Genomic DNA, 26,814 nt, shown 5'->3' on the forward strand with positions numbered 1-26,814 from the left:
TTCCAGCTCTTCAATGTGAGATTGAAACCAGTCTGCATTCCGCTTCACACAATTGCCATAGGTGGTCATTGCTGAGTCATAGATGGCACCTCTGATGTGGGCCCACTTGGTCTCAGCATCCCCTGTGGGAGTGTTTTGAAGGGCTTTTGCGAGGGAATTTAGAAAAACTTATGTAACAGCTGTGGATGAGAAATTCTGCTCGTGTTGATGCGCGGGCGACCCTTCTGCTTGGAGTGATGCAGCTTCTTTGGTTTGAGGCTAACTTTGCTGCACACCAGGGAGTCGTCGGTGTCGCGCTCCGCACTGTGGAAGCTGCGTGTGATTTGAACGCGGTTTAGAGAGGCTCGCCTTGTGACGATGAGGTCCAGCTGGTGCCAACGGCATGATCTTGGGTGCCTCCAAGAAACCTGGTGACAGGGTTTAGTGTGAAAGAATGAGTTGGTGATGCAGAGGTTATGATAGGTACATAACTCAAGCAGTCTCTGACCAATCTCATTCATCCTACCAGTGCCATGGCGCCCAAGGCAGGAGGGCCATGAGTCATGGTCGGCCCCAACCCTGGCTTTAAAGTCCCCCAGCAGGAACAGGTGTTCGATGTTGGGGATGCTACTATGATATTATGGAGTTCCTCATAGAACTGGTCTTTAGCTTCAGGTGGGGAGCAGAGTGTTGGAGCATAGATGCTGAGTAGGTGTACTGGACCAGAGGCGGTGAACAGACGGATGGACAGTATGCGTTCCGTGCCATTTGAGGTTGGCTCTATCATGCTTCGCAAAGAGCTTCTGATGGCGAAGCCCACTCCATGCTGTCTTGGTTCTTCAGGATCCATACCCTGCCAGAAGAAGGTGTAGTCTTGCTCTCTTAGAGATCCACTCGCAGGAAGGTGTGTATCCTGAAGTGCTGCAATGTCTACATTGAGTCTACTGAGCTCGTTGTTCATGATAGCGGTCTTTCGAGAATCGTTGATTTGTGTAAGGTCTTCCGACAGGCCAGGACACATAGTTCTGACGTTCCAGCTTGCAAAACGAAGGGCTGGTACCTTCTTTCCTTTTTTGGTCGTGCTGTTTGGTTCGGTGTTGCAGTCCACTTGTTGGGCAATGACCCTGAGCTCCAAGCACCCATTGAAGCAGGTGGACTGTGGCGGGACAGAACCTTACTGACCGGGGGCTGCCCGGTTTGAGGCGGGCGGTAGCTGTCCAGTGAGATGCGATGACCTCTCCCACCGACAAAGGCAATTTGTGGCGCCCAATCTCTACGCCAGTTGAGCTGGACTTGTAACCCGTAACTGCTGCCTTCCGTGTTGATTTGGTCGCTGTGAGGCGACTATGGAGTGACCTCTCCATGGCGCATGCCTGGGCGGATGTATGGAGGTTGTGAGTTGCCCAAGCATCAAAACCCCCCTCTCGGCCTTCCTGGTGGGGTCCAAAGGAGTGCAGAGCACAACGTTTGGCACCGGTATGGCTGCAGGAACTGTCGGAAACATGCCAAAGGTGACACATGATCGCTTGCGGGGTTCCGCTCCAGATTTTCTGTTAGTGTTTACTCTCTTAGCCTTGATCTCTCCCGAGACGCCCACAAGGCAGTCGGGTTGCTGGGCCCCTACACAGGGGTAGGTGGATGCCGGTGGGAGGAGGTGGGGGGGGAGGGGGTGCGGGGGGGAGGGGGTGCGAGGGGGAGGGGTGCGGTGGAAGGGGTGGAGGGAAGATGGTGCGAGGGGGAGCTGGGAAGGGGGCTGTAGGGGAGAGGGGTGCAGGGGAAGATGGTGTGAGGGGAAGATGGTGCGAGCGGGGAGCTGGGAAGAGGGCTGCAGAGGAAGGGGGCACGAGGGGAAGATGGTGCGAGGGGAAGATGGTACGAGGGGGGAGCTGGGAAGGGGGCGTGAGGGGAAGATGGTGCAAGGGGGAGCTGGGAGGGGGACTGCAGCAGGTCGGGGAGAGGGGTGCAGGGGAAAGGGGTGCGAGTGGAAGATGGTGCGAGGGGGGTGGGGGGAGGGGCTGCAGGAAATAAAACACCTCACCAGCTCCGACCATCGTCCCCCCCACAATGATGCACCGCCACTGGGATCGGGACCTGGGAGCCGAGCCGGAACCGCAGGGAAGGCCCGCGCGGAGCCGCCGAGTGAGCGGAAGCCGCCGCCGGGACCACGCGGCCGCTCCTCCCCCCACGATCGCCGCCGCGTACGGGCCCCCCGAACACAGCCAGGCGGCCCCCCCGTCCACCTTAGTGCTATACAGTGATAAACCTGTACCCCAGTTTTATACAGTGGCAAACCTATACCAACCAGTACTGTACCTCAGTGGTATACAGTGGCCCATATGTGTGCCTAGCTATAGCCCTGGTGAAGGCACTCTGACAGGAATTTGTGGTGGAAAATAAGTCAGAAACAGAAATTAAGCCGCAGGCCTAGTCTGAGGGGACATTAGGTGCAAGGCCTAACAACAGCTTCTTAGTACATTGCTGTATCTGGGAGCCCTTCCAGGGTAATGACAAGACAGTGAAGCAGGAACACCCTCTCCTGCTTCAATATTGATTGTACCAGGTACAACCGCTGGGAAAACCTGGGGTTATTACTTTAGGGAAGATCTGGAAGGCTCAATCTTTTGACTTTGGGAAATATCAAGTTAATGCCAACAGCGTGAAGACTCAGTGTCACTGGTGTCTACCCCAGTTTTCTGCCATTCATACTCAGAGATTAAGTATCTTCTTGCTGCTGTTGGCAGGAAAATTTTCCCCTTTATTAAAATTAGAATGAATGTAGTCAAAGGGGAGTCAGTGCTCCCTACCTTTTGACTAGGGAAAACAAAAATATAAATGAGAATTCTAGTGAAAAGCACTGAGATGATAAAATAATCAAAATTTACATGGTCTACATCTAACAGTGAGGATTTACTAATCATAAACATTACCCTTAGAGGGACCTTTGTTCCTTTCCTATTTTTATCTTGTCCCATTTATTTTGTTTTCACCAGGTTCACTGAAGCAAAATCGCTTGGAGAAAAAGTGAATCAGTCCAGGAATAAGATTAGTGAGTAGACATATTATGTTCAAATCGCATATTACGAAAAATACCTCACTGATGTACTTGGAACCTTGAACATGAAGGAGGAATAATTGTATAACCTCCAAAAATGGGCGTGGGGGTTGCGGTATGCGTCTAAACCATTCCCATTCATTGCGTTGTAGGCACCATGTTAAATTGGTGCTTTCACTGCAGCAGCTTTTTCGGGAGCAGAGAGTGCGAGCGAGTGAGCAGCTGGAAAGGTCAGTTTAAAGTAAACTTAATTTCCTTTTGTTTTCGCGGAGACCAGGGGGCTGCTGGGTAAGTAAAACCCTATATATTTGGGCCGTTTAAAATAACTTGCCTTTCACTGCAGCAGCTTTTTCGGGAGCAGAGAGTGCAAGCGAGTGAGCAGCTGGGAAGGTCAGTTTAAAGTAAACTTAATTTCCTTTTGTTTTCGGCGGAGACCAGGGGACTGCTGGGTAAGTAAAACCCTATATATTTGGGCCGTTTAAAATAACTTGCCTTTCACTGCAGCAGCTTTTTCGGGAGCAGAGAGTGCGAGCGAGTGAGCAGCTGGGTAGGTCAGTTTAAAGTAAACTTAATTTCCTTTTGTTTTCGGCGGAGACCAGGGGGCTGCTGGGTAAGTAAAACCCTATATATTTGGGCCGTTTAAAATAACTTGCCTTTCACTGCAGCAGCTTTTTCGGGAGCAGAGAGTGCGAGCGAGTGAGCAGCTGGGTAGGTCAGTTTAAAGTAAACTTAATTTCCTTTTGTTTTTGGCGGAGACCAGGGGGCTGCTGGGTAAGTAAAACCCTATATATTTGGGCCGTTTCTGAACCCGAGACACCACCTGTCGTGTCTCCCACCCGCCCTCCTCCTCTAATCAAAAAAAAAAGGACTCGGTGGTGTGTAGATAAAGTAAGGCTTTTTCTATTTCTCTTTTTTTTTTATTATCGTGTAATTGGTTAAAAACTTTTTGTTCCTTTTTCATTTAACTAAGTTTAAGCTTAAGATTAAAAATGGCAGGAGATCTCAGACCCGTGATATGCTCCTCTTGCTCAATGTGGGAGCTCAGGGACATGGCTGATGTCCCTGACTCCTTCACGTGCAGGAAGTGTGTCCAGCTGCAGCTCTTGTTAGACCGCATGACGGCTCTGGAGCTGCGGATGGACTCACTTTGGAGCATCCGCGATGCTGAGGAGGTCGTGGATAGCACGTTTAGCGAATTGGTCACACCGCAGATTAGGATTGCTGAGGGAGAAAGGGAATGGGTGACCAAAAGGCAGAGAAAGAGCAGGAAGGCAGCGCAGGTGTCCCCTGCGGTCATCTCCCTCCACAACCGTTTTGGATACTGTTGGGGGAGATGGCTCACCAGGGGAAGGCAGCAGTAGCCAGGTTCATGACACCGTGGCTGGCTCTGCTGTTCAGAAGGGCGGGAAAAAGAGTGGAAGGGCGATAGTCATAGGGGATTCGATTGTAAGGGGAGTAGATAGGCGGTTCTGTGGTCGAAAACGAGACTCCCGAATGGTATGTTGCCTCCCAGGTGCATGGGTCAGGGATGTCTCTGATCGGCTGCAGAACATTCTGAAGGGGGAAGGTGAACAGCCAGTTGTCGTTGTGCACATAGGCACCAATGATATAGGTAAAAAACGGGATGAGGTCCTACAAGCAGAATTTAGGGAGTTAGGAGCCAAGCTAAAAAGTAGGACCTCAGAGGTAGTAATCTCAGGATTGCTACCAGTGCCACGTGATAGTCAGAGTAGAAATGAAAGAATAGTCAGGATGAATGCGTGGCTTGAGAGATGGTGCAGGAGGGAGGAGTTCAGATTTTTGGGACATTGGGACCGGTTCTGGGGGAGGTGAGACTATTACAAATTGGACGGTCTACACCTGGGCCGGACTGGAACCAATGTCCTTGGGGGTGCTTTTGCTAACGCTGTTGGGGAGGGTTTAAACTAATGTGGCAGGGGGATGGGAACCAAATGAGGTTAGTGGAGAGTAAGGAGGTAGTAACTAAAGCCTGTAAGGAACTAGATAATGAAGTCAGCGTGACTAAGGGAAAGAGTAGGCAGGGAGCAGATGATGAAAGCAAAGGGACTGGTGGTCTGAGGTGTATTTGTTTTAATGCAAGAAGTGTAGTAGGTAAGGCAGATGAACTTAGGGCTTGGATTAGTACCTGGGAGTATGATGTTATTGCTATTACTGAGACTTGGTTAAGGGAAGGGCATGATTGGCAACTAAATATCCCAGGATACCAATGCTTCAGGCGGGATAGAGAGGGAGGTAAAAGGGGTGGAGGAGTTGCATTACTGGTCAAAGAGGATATCACAGCTGTGCTGAAGGAAGGCACTATGGAGGACTCGAGCTGTGAGGCAATATGGGCAGAACTCAGAAATAGGAAGGGTGCGGTAACAATATTGGGGCTGTACTACAGGCCTCCCAACAGCGAGCGTGAGATAGAGGTACAAATATGTAAACAGATTATGGAAAGATGGAGGAGCAACAGGGTGGTGGTGATAGGAGATTTTAATTTTCCCAACATTGACTGGGATTCACTTTGTGTTAGAGGTCTAGATGGAGCAGAATTTGTAAGGAGCATCCAGGAGGGTTTTCTAGAGCAGTATGTAAATAGTCCAACTCGGGAAGGGGCCATACTGGACCTGGTGTTGGGGAATGAGCCCGGCCAGGTGGTTTAAGTTTCAGTAGGGGACTACTTTTGGAATACTCATGGACAAAGACGAGAGTGGTCCCAAAGGAAGAGTGCTAAATTGGGGGAAGGCCAACTATACCAAAATTCGGAAGGAGCTGGGGAATGTAGATTGGGAGCAGCTGTTTGAAGGTAAATCCACATTTGATATGTGGGAGGCTTTTAAAGAGAGGTTGATTAGCGTGCAGGAGAGACATGTTCCTGTGAAAATGAGGGGTAGAAATGGCAAGATTAGGGAACCATGGATGACAGGTGAAATTGTGAGACTAGCTAAGAGGAAAAAGGAAGCATACATAAGGTCTAGGTGGCTGAAGAAAGACGAAGCTTTGAAAGAATATCGTGATTGTAGGCGCAATCTGAAACGAGGAATTAAGAGGGCTAAAAGGGGTCATGAAATATCTTTAGCAAACAGGGTTAAGGAAAATCCCAAAGCCTTTTATTCATATATAAGGAGCAAGAGGGTAACTAGAGAAAGGATTGGCCCACTCAAGGACAAAGGAGGAAAGATATGCGTGGAGTCAGAGAAAATGGGTGAAATTCTAAACGAGTACTTTGCATGACGGATGTTGAGGTTAGGGACAGATGTTTGATTACTCCAGGTCAAGTCCGCATAAGGAGGGAGGAAGTGTTGGGTATTCTGAGGCATTAAGGTGGACAAGGCCCCAGGTCCGGATGGGATCTATCCAGGTTACTGTGGGAAGCGAGAGAGGAAATAGTTGGGGCCTTAACAGATATCTTTGCAACATCCTTAAACACGGGTGAGGTCCCGGAGGACTGGAGAATTGCTAATGTTGTCCCCTTGTTTAAGAAGGGTAGCAGGGATAATCCAGGTAATTATAGACCGGTGAGCCTGACGTCAGTGGTAGGGAAGCTGCTGGAGAAGATACTGAGGGATAGGATCTATTCCCATTTGGAAGAAAATGGGCTTATCAGTGATAGGCAACATGGTTTTGTGCAGGGAAGGTCATGTCTTACCAACTTAATAGAATTCTTTGAGGAAGTGACATAGTTGATTGATGAGGGAAGGGCTGTAGATGTCATATACATGGACTTCAGTAAGGTGTTTGATAAGGTTCCCCATGGTCGGCTGATGGAGAAAGTGAAGGCACATGGGGTCCAGGGTGTACTAGCTAGATGGTTAAAGAACTGGCTGGGCAACAGGAGACAGAGAGTAGCAGTGGAAGGGAGTTTCTCAAAATGGAGACGTGTGACCAGTGGTGTTCCACAGGGATCCGTGCTGGGACCACTGTTGTTTGTGATATACATAAATGATTTGGAGGAAAGTATAGGTGGTCTGATTAGCAAGTTTGCAGACGACACTAAGATTGGTGGAGTAGCAGATAGTGAAGGGGACTGTCAGAGAATACAGCAGAATATAGATAGACTGGAGAGTTGGGCAGAGAAATGGCAGATGGAGTTCAATCAGTGCAAATGCGAGGTGATGCATTTTGGAAGATCCAATTCAAGAGTGAACTATACAGTAAATGGAAAAGTCCTGGGGAAAATTGATGTACAGAGAGATTTGGGTGTTCAGGTCCATTGTTCCCTGAAGGTGGCAACGCAGGTCAATAGAGTGGTCAAGAAGGCATACGGCATGCTTTCCTTCATCGGACGGGGTATTGAGTACAAGAGTTGGCAGGTCATGTTACAGTTGTATAGGACTTTGGTTCCGCCACATTTGGAATACTGCGTGCAGTTCTGGTCGCCACATTACCAAAAGGATGTGGATGCTTTGGAGAGGGTGCAGAGGAGTTTCACCAGGATGTTGCCTGGTATGTAGGGCGCTAGCTATGAAGAGAGGTTGAGTAGATTAGGATTATTTTCATTAGAAAGACGGAGGTTGAGGGGGGACCTGATTGAGGTGTACAAAATCATGAGAGGTATAGACAGGGTGGATAGCAAGAAGCTTTTTCCCAGAATGGGGGATTCAATTACAAGGGGACACGAGTTCAAAGTGAAAGGGGAAAAGTTTAGGGGGGATATGCGTGGAAAGTTCTTTACGCAGAGGGTGGTGGGTGCAAGGAACGCATTGCCAGCGGAGGTGGTAGACGCAGGCACGATAGCGTCTTTTAAGATGTATCTAGACAGATACATGAATGGGCAGGAAGTAAAGATACAGACCCTTAGAAAATAGGCGACAGGTTTAGATAGAGGATGTGGATCGGCGTAGGCTTGGAGGGCCTAAGGGCCTGTTCTTGTGCTGTAATTTTCTTTGTTCTTTGTTTGCCTGCTCTTTTAAATTATTGCTACATGCAGCTAGCTCTCCCAGGCTGTTCATTGACTGCCTGTATCAGCAGAGGGACCGATATCATGAATTGTTAGCGCTACTTAAAAGCAGCTTGAACCTATTAAAGTGGAGGTGCATCGTGACTGCAAGAAGTCATTTGGGAGTCATTTGGGAACTGGATGTGCTCCGATACTTTGAGCAATGACTGAAAATGCATGAGGGTGAGCATCAAGGTTTGCAAACGCTGCAATGGAGGCCTTAGTTTAAGAGATGGAAAGGAGGGGACATGTCCTATATCCACAGTCACCAGTTCAGACAGGCCAAGATAAAGGAGGGGCCTGCACATAATGAGACACTGGGCACAAGTGCGCAGAAGCTTAGGTGCAGGGGAAAGGATTGCTCAGGTGCCAGCTCCCCAGAGAAGGAGGTTGCGGACTAGTTGTGCTGTAGAGGAGTCAGATGAAAACTTTGATAGGGCAGGCTGCAGAAGAAAGCTGATAGGTGCACATAACCAAATGCGTGATGCACTGGAAAGCCTGCCAGAAAGCCTGCCCTCAATGTCAAGGGCATGGAGGAGTCTGACACCAACTTGCCACAGGGCTTTGCGCAGAACTTGGAGCTCATTCTTTCTAATATGGAACGGGTGGTCATCTCCAACAGCACACCAATGGAACCCACCATGATGCAATAAATGATGGCTGATGTCACAGCTTACGTTGCAGCACAAAAAGTTTCTATCAGAGTTGCTGAGGTTGCACAGAGCTGGTAAAAGGGGATGTGTCGTTGAGGTTACTGGTATCACTCATGGATTATTTGCCCAATTAGAGCCCGGGGCAGAAAGGGACTGTCAATGTTGTATCTTCTGTTCCTCTTCATGTTCCCCCACTTCCTGTTACTTCTTCCATCTCCTCCACCTTCTCTTTTTCATGTTCCTGCTCCTCAGCTTCTCGTCTGATAGGTGCTGGCAAGTGCTGTTCCCTCACAGTGGCGAGGTTGGGCAGCATGCAGTGTTTTACCACAAATCTGATACCGACTCAGCTGAGTACTGCAGGACTTCCCCAGAGCGGTCCAGGCAGCAGCGCATTGCCTGAGGAAGCTGATGTTGTGCTCTATAATGCCCATTGCTGTGATGAAGCTGCACAAAAGGAGGATAGAAGCTCAGAATAGGTTAGCATCACAACCTTGGGATGAAGGAGACAGAGAAGGGGATGGAAGGTAAAGGCTTCACAAGGATACCAGGGTGTCATTGTATGTGCTCAGTTAGTAATCTGGAACTTTAAAAATGCCGCCAGCCTCAGCATCTCCCATAGAAAGAACTAAGTGCGTTCTTCTTTTATGGCTTGGTTTCATGCAAATTGGTGACTTCCACAGATTGGATTTGCACAAATATATTTCCTTTGCAACATATTTTATTTTGAACCAGTTGAAATAGAATGGGGTTGCACCTTCCTGTCAACTTACTGTCCACATCCTGTCATGAAAAGGGAGACTACAACCTTATTAATAAATACAGATGTACATATCACAGAATCACAGAACTGTTACAGTGCAGAAGGAGGCCTTTCGGCCCATTGTGTTCGCAGCAGCTCTCCGAAAGAGCAATTCTCTCAGTTCCATTCCCCTGGCTTCTCCCCGTAGCCGTGCACATTCTTCCTTTTCATATAACAGTCTAATTCCCTTTTGAATACTTCAGTTGAACCTGCCTCCACCACACTCTCAGGCAGTGCATTCCAGACCTTAACCACTCTCTGCGTGAAAAAGTTTTTCCTCATAGCACTTTTGCTTCTCTTACCAAATACTTTAAATCTGTGCCCTCTCATTCTCGATCCTTTCACGAGTGGGAACAGTTTCTCTCTATCTACTCTGTCCAGACCCCTCATGATTTTGAATACCTCTATCAAATCACCTCTCAGCCTTCCCTCCTCCAAGGAAAACAGTCCTAACTTCTCCAATCTATCTTCATAACTGAAATTCCTCATCCCTGGAACCATTTTTGTGAATCTTTTTTTCACTCTCTCCAATGCCCTCACGTCTTTCCTCAAGTGCGGCACCCAGAACTGGACGCAATACTCCAGCTGAGGCCGAACTTATACAAGTTCAACATAAATTCCTTGCTCTTGTACTGTGTGCCAATTAATAAAGCCCAGGATACTGTATGCTTTATTAATCGTGCTCTCAACCTGTCCTGCCACCTTCAATGACTTATGCACATATATACCCAGGTTTCTCTGCTCATGCACTCCCTTTAGAATTGTATCCTTTAGAGTCATAGAGTTATACAGCACAGAAACAGGCCCTTCGGCCCATCGTGTCTGTGCCGGCCATCAAGCACCTAACTATTCTAATCGCATTTTGCAGCACTTGGCCCGTAGCCTTGTATGCTATGACATTTCAAGTGCTCATCTAAATACTTCTTAAATGTTGTGAGGGTTCCTGCCTCTACCACCCCTTCAGGCAGTGCGTTTCAGATTCCAACGACCCTCTGAGTGAAATTTTTTTTCCTCAAATCCCCTAGAAGCCTCCTTCCCCTTACCTTAAATCTATGCCCCCTGCTTATTGAAACCTCCGCTAAGGGAAAAAGCCTCTTCCTATCTAACCTATCAATGCCCCTCATAAATTTGTATATCAACTTTATATAATACTTTATATTGTCTCTCCATGTTCTTCCTACCAAAATTAATCACTTCACATTTCTCTGCTTTGAACTTCATCTGCCATCTGTTTGCCCATTCCTCCAACTTGTTCACAATGCTTCCAAGTTTCGTATCATCTGCAAACTTTGAAATTATGCCCTGTACACCAAGGTCTAGGTCACTAATATGTATCAGGAAAAGCGAGGGTCCCAATAGTGACCTCTGGGGAACTCCACTACAAACCTTCCTCCAGCCCGAAAAATATCCATTAACCATTACCCTTTGTTTCCTGTCACTCAGCCAATTCTGTATCCATGTTGCTACTGTCCCTTTTATTCCTAGAGCTATAATTTTGCTCACAAGTCTGTTGTGTGGCAGTGTCTCAAACGCCTTTTGAAAGTCCCTATACACAACATCAACAGCATCGCCCTCATCAACCCTCTCTGTTGCTTCCTCAAAAAACCCCAGCAAATTAGTTAAACATGATTTTCCTTTAAGAAATCCATGCTGGCTTTCCTTAATTAATCTGCATTTGTCCATGTGACTATTAATTTTGTCCCAAATTATTTTTTCTGAAGGTTTCCCCACCACCGAAGTTAAACTGACTGGCCTGTAGTTGCTGGGCTGATCTTTACACCCTTGTTCAGCAATTTTCCAGTTCTCTGGCACCACCCCCGAGTCTAAGGAAGACTGAAAAAAGTGCCTCCGCAGTTTCCACCCTCACTTCCCTCAGTATCCTTGAATGCATCCCATCCGGTCCTGGTAATTTATCCACTTTAAGTAGAGACAGCCTATCTATTATGTCCTATTTATCAATTGTAAACCCTTCTAGTGTCTGATTACCTCCTGTTTCACCATTGCCTGGATTGTATCTTCTTCCTTGGTAAAGACAGATGCAAAGTGTTCATTTAACACCTCAGCTATGCCCTCTGCCTCCATGTGTAAATCCCCTTTATAGTCCTGAATTGGCCCCAGTCCTCCTTTTACCACCGTTTTACTATTTATATGTCTATAGAAAACTCTGGGATTTCTTTTAACGCTAGCTGCCAGTCTCTATTCATGCTCTTTCCTTGATTCTCTTATTTGCTTTTTCACTTCCCCTCTGGACCTTCTATATTCAGCCTGGTTCTCAATAGTATTTTCGACTTGTCATAAGCACACTTTTTCTTCTTTACCTTAATCTCTACCTCTTTTGTCATCCAGGGAGCTCTGCATTTGTTTGCCCTACTTTTCCATTTCGAGGATTAGGATCTCATTGTGTAGGGAATCACAGGTACAAAACTGCATCCAGCCACTCAATGGCATGGCAAGCCATATTTCGAAAGCACTGCTTATCACTGTCATTTTCAAAAATTAAATCATTATCACTATCCTGTTGCTGTGCTTTATTTGTTCATTTCATTTTTTAAAACAACTAATTGGTGCCAAATATTAACCCCAGAACCATTTGCAGACTTACTACAGGCAGCACTTTGCATTCTTCTCTGTTCTAGTTGACCTTTCAGTTGGTTAATCATTCCTGGACTGATGTCAGCTCTGATGTATCTCCACTATATGAAGGGTAAGCTGCATGCCTGCCAAGGCAGAGGTGGTGAATTTTGCTGTAGATAGAGGAAACTAAACTGCAAAGCTACCTTTTGGATTATGTGGACTACTTATAGAGTCACAGGGCTGAATTTTGTGCCCCTTGGCAGTGTCCCTGACTCCTGGAAAGAAAGCCAGGGACAACCCCGCCTCAGTCATTCGGGGGCCCCCTTCTGCATTTTTTGGCGCTCAGTCAATTAACTACCTGGCACCGGGGCTCCCATCCCTTTAATAGACGGGAGCCCACCCCCAAGAACTTTTGGCCAGCCAGAGGGCCAACAGCTCTTCAGTCTCAGCAGTGGCCACCGCTCGTGGCAGCAAGCCTGGACCAGCCAGCATGGAGGAGACCCGGAATCAAAAAAAAGTTTGAACGGCTCGCTGGGGCCAGTCAGGCAGACCCTGGCAGAGGAAGGGAGCATCAGTCATGAGGGCTTTCTGAGGGGGGTGGCCCTTGTCGTCAGGGGTCTGTGGGCTACGGGGTCCCTGATCAAGAAGGCCTCCCCCCACCACCTTGAGCCCGCAGGGAGGCCAGCAGCTTTTACTGGGTGGCCTCCCTACGTGGCGGAGGGCCTCCTTGCCGTTGGGAAAGGCAAGGGACACTCCAACCCTACCGCCGCCATTTTACGAGCCCCGCCTCCCATCCCGACCACAAAGAGCTGGTAAAATCCAGCCCATAGAGTCATGATGGCACAGAAGGAGACCAGTTGACCCATCGAGTCCCTGCCAGCCCTCTGAAGAACAATCCATTCAGTCCTATACCACTGCTCTATCCCTGTAGCCCTGTAAGTTTATTTCCCTCAAGTGCCATCCAATATCTTTTTGAAATCATTCATAGTCTCCACCTCAACCACTTTGTGGGCAGCATGTTCCAGGTCATTACCACTCACTGCATAAAAAGGTTCTTTCTCACATCCCCCCTGCATCGCTTGCATCTCTTAGTCAAAACTGTGCCCCCTAGTCCTTGTACCATCAGTTAATGGGAACAGTTTTTTTTTGTCTACCTTATCTCAGCCTATCATAATTTTGTACACATCTATCTAATCTCCCCTCTCCAACCGAACCTTGTAGCTAAATTCCCTCATCCCTGGAACCATTCTGGTAAATCTCCTCTGCACCCGATCAGGACCCTCACATCCTTCCTAAAGTATGGTGACCAGAACTGAATGCAAAACTCTAGTTGTGGCTTAACCAAAGCTTTATTAACGTTCAGCATAACTTCCCTGCTTTTGTACTCAATATCTGTATTTATGAAGCCCAAGATCTGATATACTCTCTAACTACTCTCTGAATATGTCTTGAAGATAAAAGAATGAGATGCTGAGTAAAAACTGCTAAATAGGAACAAGATTAACATAATACAGCAGTTAGCCTCTTCTTCTCTTGACTGTTATGCTCCTTATAGTAGAATAGCCCACTACTACAAAATAAAAACAAGAAATGCTGGAAATACTTAGCAGGTCTGGCAGCATCTGTGGAGAGAGAAGCAGAGTTAACGTTTCAGGTCAGTGACCCTTCATCAAAACTGGGCATCAGTTGTGAAGAGGAGGTGGTTGGGGCCAGGAAACTGGAAATTGTCAAAATGACATCAGAAGAGTCACAGATGTAGGTGGGAAGAGACTGGACCAGGGGAGAAAAGATAGAGTCAAGATAGGAGGAAATAAGTTCAGTGGGGCAGGAACTGGCTGAGACAGTGGGTCTGCCAGGACACTCCTGTTTATGGATTTTAGGAAGGAGGTAGAAGTGGGCTATCCAGGGTTGCGGGACTATAAGGTTGGAAGGTGTAGAGGGAGGATTTCCAGAGGAGATGAGGTCGGTGACAGTCCTGTGGACAATAGCTTCATGTTCGGTGGGGTCATGGTCCAGGGGGAGGTAGGAAGAAGTGTCTGAAAGTTGGCGCTGAGCCTCTGCAAGGTAGAAGTTGATACGCCAGACAACAACAGTACCACCCTTGTCTGCAGGTTTGATGACAATGTTGAGGTTAGACCTGAGAGAACGGAGTGCAGCAAGTTCAGAGGAAGATAGGTTAGAGTGAGTGAGGGGGGCAGAGAAATTGAGACGGCCGATGTCTCGCCGACAGTTTTCAATGCAAAGATCAAGAGTGGGTAATCGGCCAGAGGGAGGGGTCCAGCTGGAGGGAGAATGCTGGAGGCGGGTGAATGCTGGTCAGGGGGAGGACTCCTGGTCAAAGAAGTGAGCCCAAAGGTGAAGGCGACAAAAGAAGAGCTCAACGTCATGTCGAACATGAAATTCATTGAGGTGGGGGCGTGAGGGGATAAAACTGAGTCCTTTGCTGAGTACAGAATGTTCAGCGTCGAAGATACTAATACCCTCTGACCAGTTTCATATATGAAGAACAGCTATTTGGGAGAGATATCAGAGGGCTTCCAGTGCTCATGGAATCATACTTCCATAAAAGTCAGTATAGTGCCTTCAGGATGAGAGGAGAGAAATATTCTGTAACCAGTTTTGTACTTTGTTTAACTTGTGGGAAGAATAATCTTTAAAAAAAACTGTTCGAAGACATACTTTATCCAAGACTTCATTTTTAAATGGAGCATGAACTGCAAAACAGAATGATGAAGTATCTGTATCGTGTCTGCTCTTCAACTCTGCTAAATCACAGCAGCTGTGGAGACACTTTAAAATCCTAAATAAAATTAGCTGCGTGCCTTTTTTAAAACAGTAGATTTTCCATTATTTAAACCATTTGTAATATTCAGGAAACTATTGCCTGGGTTTCTTTCTGTACCTGTATCTTAACATAATCATGTGGAATTCTTTTCGAGAATCCTATTTGTGTGGCCCTACCTAGGCTATAGATAGAAGCTGCTGAGAAGCAAATTGAATTAACTCTCATTAAATAACCACGGCAACTAGTGCTCACAGAATCCCCATGTGACATAAGTGTTGATAGGTAATAGTGAGTTTGGAAATAATTCAAAAAGCAGTCCAAATCTGATGAGAATGGACCACACACTAATATCCTTGCAAATGGAAAAAATCTTTATTGACTAAATAAGGCAGGTTATTCTGTAAACATTTAAGATGATGAACTATTAAGATGCCATTATAGTGATCATGGATGAACAGATGAATAAAAAGTTAGTTCCCGGCCTGACTGTTCCTTATAAAGAATTATGTCTGGGGTTGGGGAGGGGAAACGGTGGTGCATGCAGAAGGATGAAGTTGGTACTTGTATGTATTTGAACAAAATAAACCTGGACACAATACTCCAGTTGTGACCTAACCAGAGCTTTATAAAGGTTCAGCATAACTTCCCTGCTTTTGTACACAAAACCTCTATTTATGAAGCCCAAGAACATATATGCTTTGCTGATCACTCTTTCAATATGTCCTGCCACTTTCAAATAGCTATGCACATGAACCCCAAGTTCCTCTGTCTCTGCACACTCTTTAGAATTTTTCCATTAAGTCTATATGACCTTTCTCCATCCCTTCTGCCAAAATGCAACACCTCACACTTGTCTGCCCATTCTGCCAGCTTATCTATGTCCTGTTGCAGTCAATTTGTTTCATCCTCACTGTTTGCCACTCCTCCAAGTTTGGTATCATCAGAAATTTGAAATATTACTCTCTATTCCAACATCCAAGTCATTTATATATATTAAAAAAGCACTGGTCCTAACACTGGTCCTTGGGGAACACCACTGTCTAACATCCTCCAGTCTGAAAAATAATCATTTACTGTGACTTTCTGTCCTTAGCCGATTTTTTTTTATCCAAGCTGACACTAAGCATCAATTTTGTTTACCAGACTTTTATCTCATACTTTGTCAAATGTTTTCATAAAATCTAAATAGACAACATTCATTGCATTCCCTTCATCAACCTTCTCTGTTACTTAATCAAAAAATTCAATTACATTAGTCAAGCACAATCTCCCTTTCACAAATCTTAATTATCACAAACCTCTCCAAGTGCCACAAAAACAGAAAATGCTGGAAATACTCAGTAGATCAGGCAGCATCTGTAGAGAGAAAAGCAGAGTTAACGTTTCAGGTCGATGACCATTCATCAGAACTGGCAAAGATTAGAAATGTAATAGGTTTTGAGCAAGTGAAAGAAGGGAGAGAGGAACAACAGAGAAGGTCTGATCGGGTGGAGGACAGGAGAGATTAAATGACAAAAGGTTTCGTGGTATAAAGCCAAGTGAAGAAACACAAGATGTGTCTGGATGAGGTGTAGATGGCAGTATAGCTGCCATCTGAACACAAAGTAAAGGGATTAAGAAAGAAACAGCCGGGGGGGAAGGGAGGAGGGAAGCCAGCAGACTGGGTGACTGCTTTGCTGAACATCTCTGTTCAGTCCGCAAGTGCAACCTTAAACTCCTGTCGCTTGTCATTTTAATTCTCCACCTTGCTTCCACTCTGACTTTTCTGTTCTTGGCTTACTTTAGTGTTCCAGTAAAGATCAATGCAAGTTCGAGGAACAGCATCTCAGCTTTTGACTGGGCACTTTACAGCCTTTGGGACGCAACATAGAGTCCAATAATTTTAGATCATAACCTCTGCCCTCATTTTTTTCCTTTTCTCATTTCTTTTGCTGGTTCTCCACGCCCCAATATTTCTTCTCACCTACCGGACTAATTTGGGAATCGAGTAAAAACATCGAAAAATAATCACGGGGGAATTTCAAATACCCCGTTAGACGTGCTAGGTAAAGGGGATAAGGGAATGGAATTGCTACAATGTGTACAGGTCTCCTTTCTAATCCAATATGTAAAAGTCCCAAAAATGGAAAATTCACTATAGATCTAGGAATAGGGCATGAACCAGAGCAGATAAGAGAATTAAAAGTAGGGGAACATCTATGCAATAGTGACCAAAATATAATATGCTTTAAGATGATAATGGAGAAGGACATAAATATGACAAAATAAAGGTTAATAGATTGGAGAAAAGCTGATTTTGAGAGGCTGAGAATAGAATTTTGGAAAATAAAATGGGCAACACGATTGGCAAACAACGATGTAGAACAACAATGGGAAAATTTAGACCAATGTTCAACAGAGTACAGGAAAATATATTCCGCTGAAAGGAAAGAAAAACTAAATACTAGTGAGACTTCATGAATGAATAAAGACAGAAGGGAACAATTGAGGGTTAGGAAACAGTGCATCGCAGAGGAGTGCATGAAAAGAGAGAATATGAAGAGATTACCAGAGAAGTCAAAAAAGATTCGGAAGACACCAAGGAAGTATGAAATTAAATTGTCAAGGCACATAAAACAAAATAATAAAATATTTTACTGGCATATCAATAGAAAAGGAAGGTTGGGATGGGAATAGGACATTAAGGGATAGACAGGATGATACAAGTAACGCGAGAGTGATGGCAGAAATATTGGAAGGCGTTGTCGACTGTGCTATCAAGGGACACTTGCTCAGCAATAACCTGCTCAGTGACACTCAGTTTGGGTTCCGCCATGTGCACTCAGCTCTTGACATCATTACAGCCTTGGTTTAAACATGGACAAAAGAGCTGAACTCAAGACTTGAGGTGAGAGTGACTGTCGTTGACATTAAGGCAGCATTTGACCGAGTATGGCATCAAGGAGCCCTGGCAAAACTGGAGTCAATGGGAATAAGAGGGAAAACAGTCCTGGTTGGAGTCATACCTAGCACAAAGGAAGATGGCTGTGGTTGTTGGAGGTCAATCATCTCAGCTCCAGGACATCACTGCAGGATTCCTCAGGGTAGTGTCCTAGGCCCTACCATCTTCAGTTGCTTCATCAATGACCTTCCTTCAATCATAAGGTCAGAAGTAGTGATGTTCGCTGATGATTGCACAATGTTCAGCACCATTTGTGACTCCTCAGATACTGAAGCAGTCCTTGCAGAAATGCAGCAAGACCTGGACAATATCCAGGCTTGGGCTGATAAGTGGCAAGTAACATTCGCGCCACACAGGCAATGACTACCTCAAACAAGAGAGAATCTAACCATCTCCCCTTGATATTCAGTGGCATTATGATCGCTGAATCCCCCACTATCAACATCCTGGGGTTACCATTGACCAGAAATTGAACTAGAGTCACTATATAAATACCATGGCTGCAAGAGCAGGTTGGAGGCTAGGAATCCTACGGCGAGTAACTCTTGACTCCCCAAAGCCTGTCCACCATCGACAAGCCACAAGTCAGAAGTGTGATGGAATACTCTCCACTTGCCTGGATGGGTGCAGTTCAAACAACACTCAAGAAGCTCAACACCAGGATAAAGTAGCCCACTTGATTGGCACCCCATCCACCACCATAAACATTTACTCCCTCCACCACCGATGCACAGTGGCAGCGGTGTGTACGATCTACAAGATGTGCTGCAGCAATGCACCAAGGCTCCTTAGACAGCATGGAAACACCACCACCTGCAAGTTCCCCTCCAAGCCACACACCATCCTGACTTGGAAGTCTATCGCTATTCCTTCACTGTTGCTGGGTCAAAATCCTGGAACCCCTTTCCGAACAGCAGTGTAGGTATACCTACGCGACATGGACTGCAGCGGTTCAAGAAAGTGGCTCACCACCACCTTCTCAAGGGCAATTAGGGATGGGCAATAAATGCTGGCCTAGCCAGTGATGCCCACATCCCATGAATGAATTTAAAAAAAAATTATTTTGCTTTGGTATTTACCAGGGAGATAGACAGATAGATATGATATTGAATGATGAGATGAGTAATGAGATAAATGCATTTAAAATTTAAAAAATGTGATGCATTGAATAAAAGGCATGGTATGGGACAGAAAAACATTTGGAAAAGAAAAATATAAGATTGAATAGTCAGCATGGATTTCAAAAGGGAAACTCTTGCTTGACCAACCTTAATGAATTTTTTGAGGCAGGGACAGAGAGTAGACAATGGTAATGCAATACTTGTAATTTATCTGGATTTTCAATAGGCCATTGATATTTTGCCCCCATAATAGACTAATGAATCAAGTCAAAGAATGTGGAGTCAGGAGACAAATGGCAGAATGGATTGCTACTTGGCTTCAAGACAGAAAGCAGAGAGTGGGGGTAAAGGATAGTTATGCAGAGTGGCAGAAGGTAGGAAGTGGTGTTCCACAAGGATCAGTGCTGGGACCACTGCTGTTCACAATTTGGACTTTAGAATTGAAAACATAATTTCTAAATTTGCAGATGACACCAAATTGGGGTGGGGGATGGTCAGTACTGAGGGTGACTGCAACAATTTTTTTTTATTCATTCATGGGATGTGGGCATCGCTGGCCAGGCCAGCATTTATTGCCCATACCTAATTGCCCTTGAGAAGGTGGTGGTGAGCTGCCTTCTTGAACCACTGCAGTCCATGTGGGGTAGGTACACCCACACTGCTGTTAGGAAGGGAGTTCCAGGATTTTGACCCAGCGACAGTGAAGGAACGGCGATATAGTTCCAAGTCAGGATGGTGTGTGACTTGGAGGAGAACTTGCAGGTGGTGGTGTTCCCATGCATTTGCTGCCCTTGTCCTGCTAGTTGGTAGAGGTCGTGGGTTTGGAAGGTGCTGTCTAAGGATCCTTAGTGCGTTGCTGCAGTGTATCTTGTAGATGGTACACACTGCTGCCATTGTGCATCGGTGGTGGGGGAGTCAATGTTTGTAGATGGGGTGCCAATCAAGCGGGCTGCTTTGTCCTGGATGATGTCGAGATTCTTGACTGTTGTTGGAGCTTCATCCATCTCGGCAAGTGGAGAGTATTCCATCACACTCCTGACTTGTGCCTTGTAGATGGTAGATAGGCTTTGGGGAGTCAGGAGGTGAGTTACTCGCCGCAGGATTCCTAGCCTCTGACCTGCTCTCGTAGCCATGGTATTCATATGGCTAGTCCAGTTCAGTTACTGGTCAATGGTAGCCCCGAGGATGTTGATAGTGGGGGATTCAGCGATGGTAATGCCATTGAATGTTAGGGGGAGATGGTTAGATTCTCTCTTGTTGGAGATGGTTATTGCCTGGCACTTGTGTGGCACAAATGTTACTTGTCACTTATCAGCCCAAGCCTGGATATTGTCCAAGTCTTGCTGCAATTCTACATGGACTTCTTCAATATCTGCAGAGTCACGAATGGTGCTGCACATTGTGCAATCATCAGCGAACATCCCCACTTCTGACCTTATGATTGAAGGAAGGTCATTGATGAAGCAGCCTGAAGATGGTTGGGCCTAGGACACTACCCTGAGGAACTCCTGCAGTGATGTCTTGGAGCTCAGATGATTGACCTCCAACAACCACAACCATCTTCCTTTGCGCTAGGTATGACTCCAGGCAGCGGACGTTTTCCCCCAGATTCCCATTAACCTCAGTTTTGCCAGGGCTCCTTGATGCCATACTCGGCCAAATGCTGCCTTGATGTCAAGGGCAGTCACTCACCTCTTGAGTTCAGCTCTTTTGTCCATGTTTGAACCAAGGCTGTAATGAGGCAGGAGCTGAGAGGCCCTGGCGGTACCCAAACTGAACGTTACTGAGCAGGTTATTGCTGAGCAAGTGCCGCTTGATGGCACTGTTGATGACTCCTTCCATCACTTTACTGATGATTGAGAGTAGGCTGATGGGGCGGTAATTGGCCGGGTTGGACTTGTCCTGCTTTTTGTGTACAGGACATAGCTGGGCAATTTTCCACATTGCAGGGTCGATGCCAGTGTTGTAGCTGTACTGGAACAGCTTGGCTAGAGGCGCAGCAAGTTCTGGAGCACAGGTCTTCAGTACTATTGCAGGAATATTGTCAGGGCCCATAGCCTTTGCAGTATCCAGTGCCTTCAGTCGTTTCTTGATATCACGCAGAGTGAATCGAATTGGCTGAAGTCTGGCATCTGTAATGCTGGGGACTTCAGGAGGAGGCCGAGATGGATCATCAACTCGGCACGTCTGGCTGAAGATTGTTGCAAATGCTTCAGCCTTATCTTTCGCACTGAGGTGCTGGGCTCCCCCATCATTGAGGATGGGGATATTTGTGGAGCCACCTCCTCCAGTTAGTTGTTTAATTGTCCACCACTATTCATGACTGGATGTGGCAGGACTGCAGAGCTTAGTTCTGATCCGTCAGTTATGGGATCGCTTAGCTCTGTCTGTCTCATCTGTAACCTCATGGCCCGGCATATCCCCCACTCTACCATTACCATCAAGCCAGGAGACCAACCCTGGTTCAATGAAGAGAGCAGGAGGGCATGCCAGGAACAGCACCAGGCATACCTCAAAATGAAGTGTCAACCTGGTGAAGCTACAACACAGGACTATCTGTGTGCCAAACTGTGTAAGCAGCATGCGATAGACATAGCTAAGCGATCCCAGAACCAACGGATCAGATCTAAGCTCTGCAGTCCTGCCACATCCAGTCGTGAATGGTGGTGGACAATTAAACAACTAACTGGAGGAGGTGGCTCCACAAATATCTCCATCCTCAATGATGGGGGAACCCAGCACATCAGTGCGAAAGATAAGGCTGAAGCATTTGCAACAATCTTCAGCCAGACGTGCCGAGTTGATGATCCATCTCGGCCTCCTCCTGAAGTCCCCAGCATCATAGATGCCAAACTTCAGCCAATTCGATTCACTCTGCGTGATATCAAGAAACGACTGAAGGCACTGGATACTGCAAAAGCTATAGGCCCTGACAATATTCCAGCAATAGTACTGAAGACCTGTGCTCCAGAACTTGCTGCGCCCCTAACCAAGCTGTTCCAGTACAGCTACAACACTGGCATCTACCCTGCAATGTGGAAAATTGCCTAGGTATGTCCTGTACACAAAAAGCAAGACAAGTCCAAACCGGCCAATTACCGCCCCATCAGCCTACTCTCAATCATCAGTAAACTGATGGAAGGTGTCATCAACAGTGCCATCAAGCAGCACTTGCTTAGCAATAACCTGCTCAGTTTGGGTTCCGCCAGAGCCACTCAGCTCCTGACCTCATTACAGCCTTGGTTCAAACATGGTCAAAAGAGCTGAACTGAAGAGGTGAGGTGAGAGTGACTGCCCTTGACATCAAGGCAGCATTTGACCGAGTATGGCATCGAGGAACCCTAGCAAAACTGAGGTCAATGGGAATCAGGGGGAAAACCATCCGCTGGCTGGAGTCATACCTAGCGCAAAGGAAAATGGTTGTGGTTGTTGGAGGTCAATCATCTCAGCTCCAGGACATCACTGCAGGAGTTCCTCAGGGTAGTGTCCTGGGCCCAACCATCTTCAGCTGCTTCATCAATGACCTTCCTTCAATCATAAGGTCAGAAGTGGGGATGTTCGCTGATGATTGCACAATGTTCTGCACTATTCGTGACTCCTCAGATACTGAAGCAGTCCATGCAGAAATGCAGCAAGACCTGGACAATATCCAGGCTTGGGCTTATAAGTGGCAAGTAACATTCGCGCCACACAAGTGCCGGGCAATGACCATCTCCAACAAGAGAGAATCTAACCATCTCCCCTTGACATTCAATGGCATTACCATCACTGAAACCCCCACTATCAACATCCCAGGGGCTACCATTGACCAGAAACTGAACTGGAGTAGCCATATAAATACCGTGGCTACAAGAGCAGGTCAGAGGCTAGGAATCCTGAGGCGAGTAACTCACCTCCTGACTCCCCAAAGCCTATCCACCAACTACAAGGCACAAGTCAGGAGTGTGATGGAATACTCTCCACTTGCCGAGATCGGTGCAGCTCCAACAACACTCAAGAAGCTCAACACCATCCAGGACAAAGCAGCCCACTTGATTGGCACCCCATCTACAAACATTCACGCCCTCCACCACCGATGCACAGTGGCAGCAGTGTGTACCATCTACAAGATGCACTGCAGCAACGCACCAAGGCTCCTTCGACAGCATCTTCCAAACCCGCGACTCTACCAACTAGAAGGACAAGGGCAGCAAATACATAGGAACACCACCACCGGCAAGTTCCCGTCCAAGTCACACACCATCCTGACTTGGAACTATGTCGCTGTTCCTTCACTGTCGCTGGGTCAAAATCTTGGAACTCCATTCCAAACAGCACTGTGGGTATACCTACCCCAAATGGACTGCAGCGGTTCACCACCACCTTCTCAAGGGCAATTAGGGATGGTCAATAAATGCTGGCCTGGCCATTGTCGCACACATCCCATGAATGAATTAAAAAAAACACATGCTGCTTACGCAGTTTAGCATGCAGATAGTCCTGTGTTGTCGCTTCACCGGGATGACACCTCACTTTGAGTTATGCCTGTTGCTGCTCCTGGCATGCTCTCCCGCACTCTGCATTGAACCAGGGTTGGTCTCCTGGCTTGATGGTAATGGTAGAGTGGGGGATATGCCGGGCCATGAGGTTACAGATTGTGGTTGACTACAATTGTGCTGCTGCTGATGGCCCACAGCACCTCATAGATGTCCAGTTTTGCATTGCTGGATCTGTTTGAAATCTATCCCATTTAGCATGGTGGTAGTGCCACACAACACGATGGACGGTATCCTCAATGTGAAGACAGGACTTCGTCTCCACAACGACTGTGCGATGGTCACTCCTACCAATACTGTCATGGACAGATGCATCTGCGGCAGGCAGATTGGCGAGGACGAGGTCAAATATGTTTTCCCCTCTTTTTGGTTCCCTCACCACCTGCCGCATGCCCAGTCTAGCAGTTATGTCCTTTAGGACTCGGCGAGCTCGGTCAGTAGTGGTGCTACTGAGCCACTCTTGGTGATGGACATTGAAGTCCCCCACCCAGAGTACATTTATTTATTTATTTAGTGATACAGCACTGAAACAGGCCCTTCGGCCCACCGAGTCTGTGCCTGACCAACAATCACCCATTTATACTAACCCTACAGTAATCCCATATTCCCTACCACCACTAGGGGCAATTTACAATGGCCAATTTACCTATCAACTTGCAAGTCTTTGGCTGTGGGAGGAAACCGGAGCACCCGGCGAAAACCCACGCGGTCACCGGGAGAACTTGCAAACTCCACACAGGCAGTTCCCAGAATCGAACCCGGGTCCCTGGAGCTGTGAGGCTGCGGTGCTAACCACTGCGTCACTGTGCCGCCCCATTCTGTTCCCTTGCCACTCTCAGTGCTTCCTCCAAGTGCTGTTCAACATGGAGGAGTACTGACTCATCAGCTGAGGGAGGGCGGTAGGTGGTAATCAACAGGAGGTTTCCTTGTCCATGTTTGACCTGATGCCATGAGAGTTCATGGGGTCCAGAGTCAATGTTGAGGACTGCCAGGGCAACTCCTCCCTACTGTATACCACTGTGCCACCACCTCTGCTGGGTCTGTCCTGCCGGTGGGACAGGACATACCCGGGGATGGTGATGGCAGTGTCTGGGACATTGTCTGTCAGGTACGATTCCGTGAGTATGACTATGTCAGGCTGTTGCTTAATTACAGGAGGACAAAATAAACTAGCAGAAAGAGAAAATAGTTGGCAAATTAAGTTCAACACAGATAAATGTGAGGAAGTAAATTTTGGTAGGAAGAATTGGGTGGTCACTTATTACTTCGAAGGTGCGAGTCTAGGTGGGGTAGGAAAACAAAGGGAGTTTGGAGTACAAACACGCAAATCACTAAACGTTGCGCCACCGGTTAGCAAGGCCACAAAAAAGCATCCCAAGTACTGGGCTTTATTTCTAGAGGAATAGAATTGAAAAGTCGGGAAGTTATGCTAAATCTGTATCGAACCTTGGTTAGACCATGCTTTGAGTACTGCGTGCAGTTCTGGCCACCATATCATAAAAAGGATATAGGAGGCACTATAGAGAGTGCCAGAAATGATGCCAGAAATGTATGGGTATACTTGTCAGTATCCTCTTGACAAAAGAAGGCTGAGGTGTGACTTATAAGATAGTGACAAAGAAATTCAATGGCGAATTCAGAAGAAACTTCTTTACCCAAAGAGAATTAAAGGCCGGCTAGGGTCTAAATGAAACCCGACCCGAGCCCGATAGAACCACATCTGACTCAAGCCCGACCCGACCCAAGTCCTTTCATTTTTTACCGCGCCCGACCCGACCCGACCACTGGAATGTTCAGTTAACCTAGCTTCTGTTTTTCACTTTTCAAGTTTGTGCAGATAAGGAACAAAAACATGTAACTGGACTTGAAAGGTTGTTTAAAAAGTACATTAAGATTGGAGCCACATACTGGAGGTGGCGATAGAGTGTGCCCGGCCCGACCCGAGCCCGAATGCTGGACCTGGAAGAGCGAACCCACCTGACCCAAACTTGACACATGTCGGGTAACCATGCTCTAGTGAGAATGTGAAATTTGCGACCACAGGGAGTGGTTGAGCCATAAAGTATAGATGAATTAAGGGGAAGCTTAACACGCATATGAGGGAAAACAGAATAGAGGGTTACAACGATAGATTTAGATGAGGAAAATTGGAAGGAGGCTCGAGTGGAGCATAAATGCCAGCATGGACTGGTAGGGCCGAATGGCCTGTTTCTATGTAATTAAAGTCCCCTATTATAACCACTCTATAATTGTTGTACCTCTCTGTAATTTTCTTGTAAATTTGCTCCTCTATATCTTTCCCACTAGTTTTTGGCCTATAGAATGCACCCAGTGGTGTAATGGTACCTCTACTGTTTCTTAGTTCTCACCAAATCGTGACCCCACTAGGACATCCTCCCTCTCCAGCACTGTAACATTCTGCTAAATCAATACGGCCACCACATCTTTCCTTCCCTATCTTTCCTGAGCACCTTGTATCCAGGAATATTTAGTACCCAATCCTGCCCTTTTTTGAGCTTTGTCTCTGTTCTCACCATGACATTATATTCCCACATGGCTACCTGCACTTGCAACTCAACAACCTTATTTACCACACTCCATGCATTCACATTCAGGCACAGCAAGCCTAATTTAGACCTTATATTCCCTCTTACTCTGACCCTACCTAATACCTTACTGTTTCTTACTCTGGTGCTATCTGTCTCTCCCAATTCTTTTTGCGGAGCATTCACTCCGTACCAGAGCAGGGTACATACCAAATCAGCCTCCTGCACAACCAATGAGCTTCACAGGACGATCAGTGTCCTGATGCAACTCACCAGTTTGGAGGTCATCTACTTGGGCCAGATGGGAATCGGGTAGATCCTGGGAGGGCAGCAGAGATGAACGAGGAGGGAGAAGGTGGCGGCTGCAAGTGTATTGTAGTGGCTGTGCTCCACATTTAGGTAAGTAAATAAGAAAACTCATCTCTTCTTCGGCAGCCTCCAGCAACCTCTTTAAAAACCACGGGTTAGGCCATCGTAGAACAGGAAAATTTGAGCAAAGCTTGCACTGCTCAGATTTTGCCTAATTTGACATTGAGGTTCTGAAACAGGCATTTCCCCTAATTTGCATCATCAAGGGGATTTATGCCTATTTTAGGTGGGTGACTTGGACACTCAGAATTTGCCAGCTGCCAATTTGACATTTAACTGACTTTCAGAAAGAAATGGGCTGCAGGATAGCATCTCCCAAATTTGGTGCCCTAAACCTTTTTGCACACAGAAATTGGCTGTAACACATACTGATTTCTACCCCTTTGCTCCTTTAACCTCATGGCGTGCTTCTAGCTTCAGGTCTAAAACTTTTCTTGTCCTCTCCAATGACTCAGAGCAATGATATTCAGAATGGACACAATGGGCTGAATGGCCTCCTTCTGTGCCATAATGGTGGG

At 46.7% G+C, this 26,814-nt stretch overlaps 1 protein-coding gene across 6 annotated transcripts in view; it reads left to right on the forward strand.

The window, feature by feature from the left end:
• Positions 1 to 26,814, forward strand: part of kif6 (kinesin family member 6) — a 775,022-nt gene that overhangs the window by 499,793 nt on the left and 248,415 nt on the right. For all 6 annotated transcript variants that reach the window (XR_010973257.1, XM_068027794.1, XM_068027795.1 and 3 more), the window contains exon 15: positions 2,970 to 3,025. Coding sequence is in view for 5 of the 6 variants with exons in the window: in XM_068027794.1 (XP_067883895.1) it covers positions 2,970 to 3,025 (56 nt within the window). In the remaining variant the exon portion in view is untranslated. The remainder of the gene's footprint in view (positions 1 to 2,969; positions 3,026 to 26,814) is intronic.

This window comes from Heterodontus francisci, chromosome 3 (assembly GCF_036365525.1).
Source record: "Heterodontus francisci isolate sHetFra1 chromosome 3, sHetFra1.hap1, whole genome shotgun sequence".
Classification (NCBI taxonomy): domain Eukaryota; kingdom Metazoa; phylum Chordata; class Chondrichthyes; order Heterodontiformes; family Heterodontidae; genus Heterodontus; species Heterodontus francisci.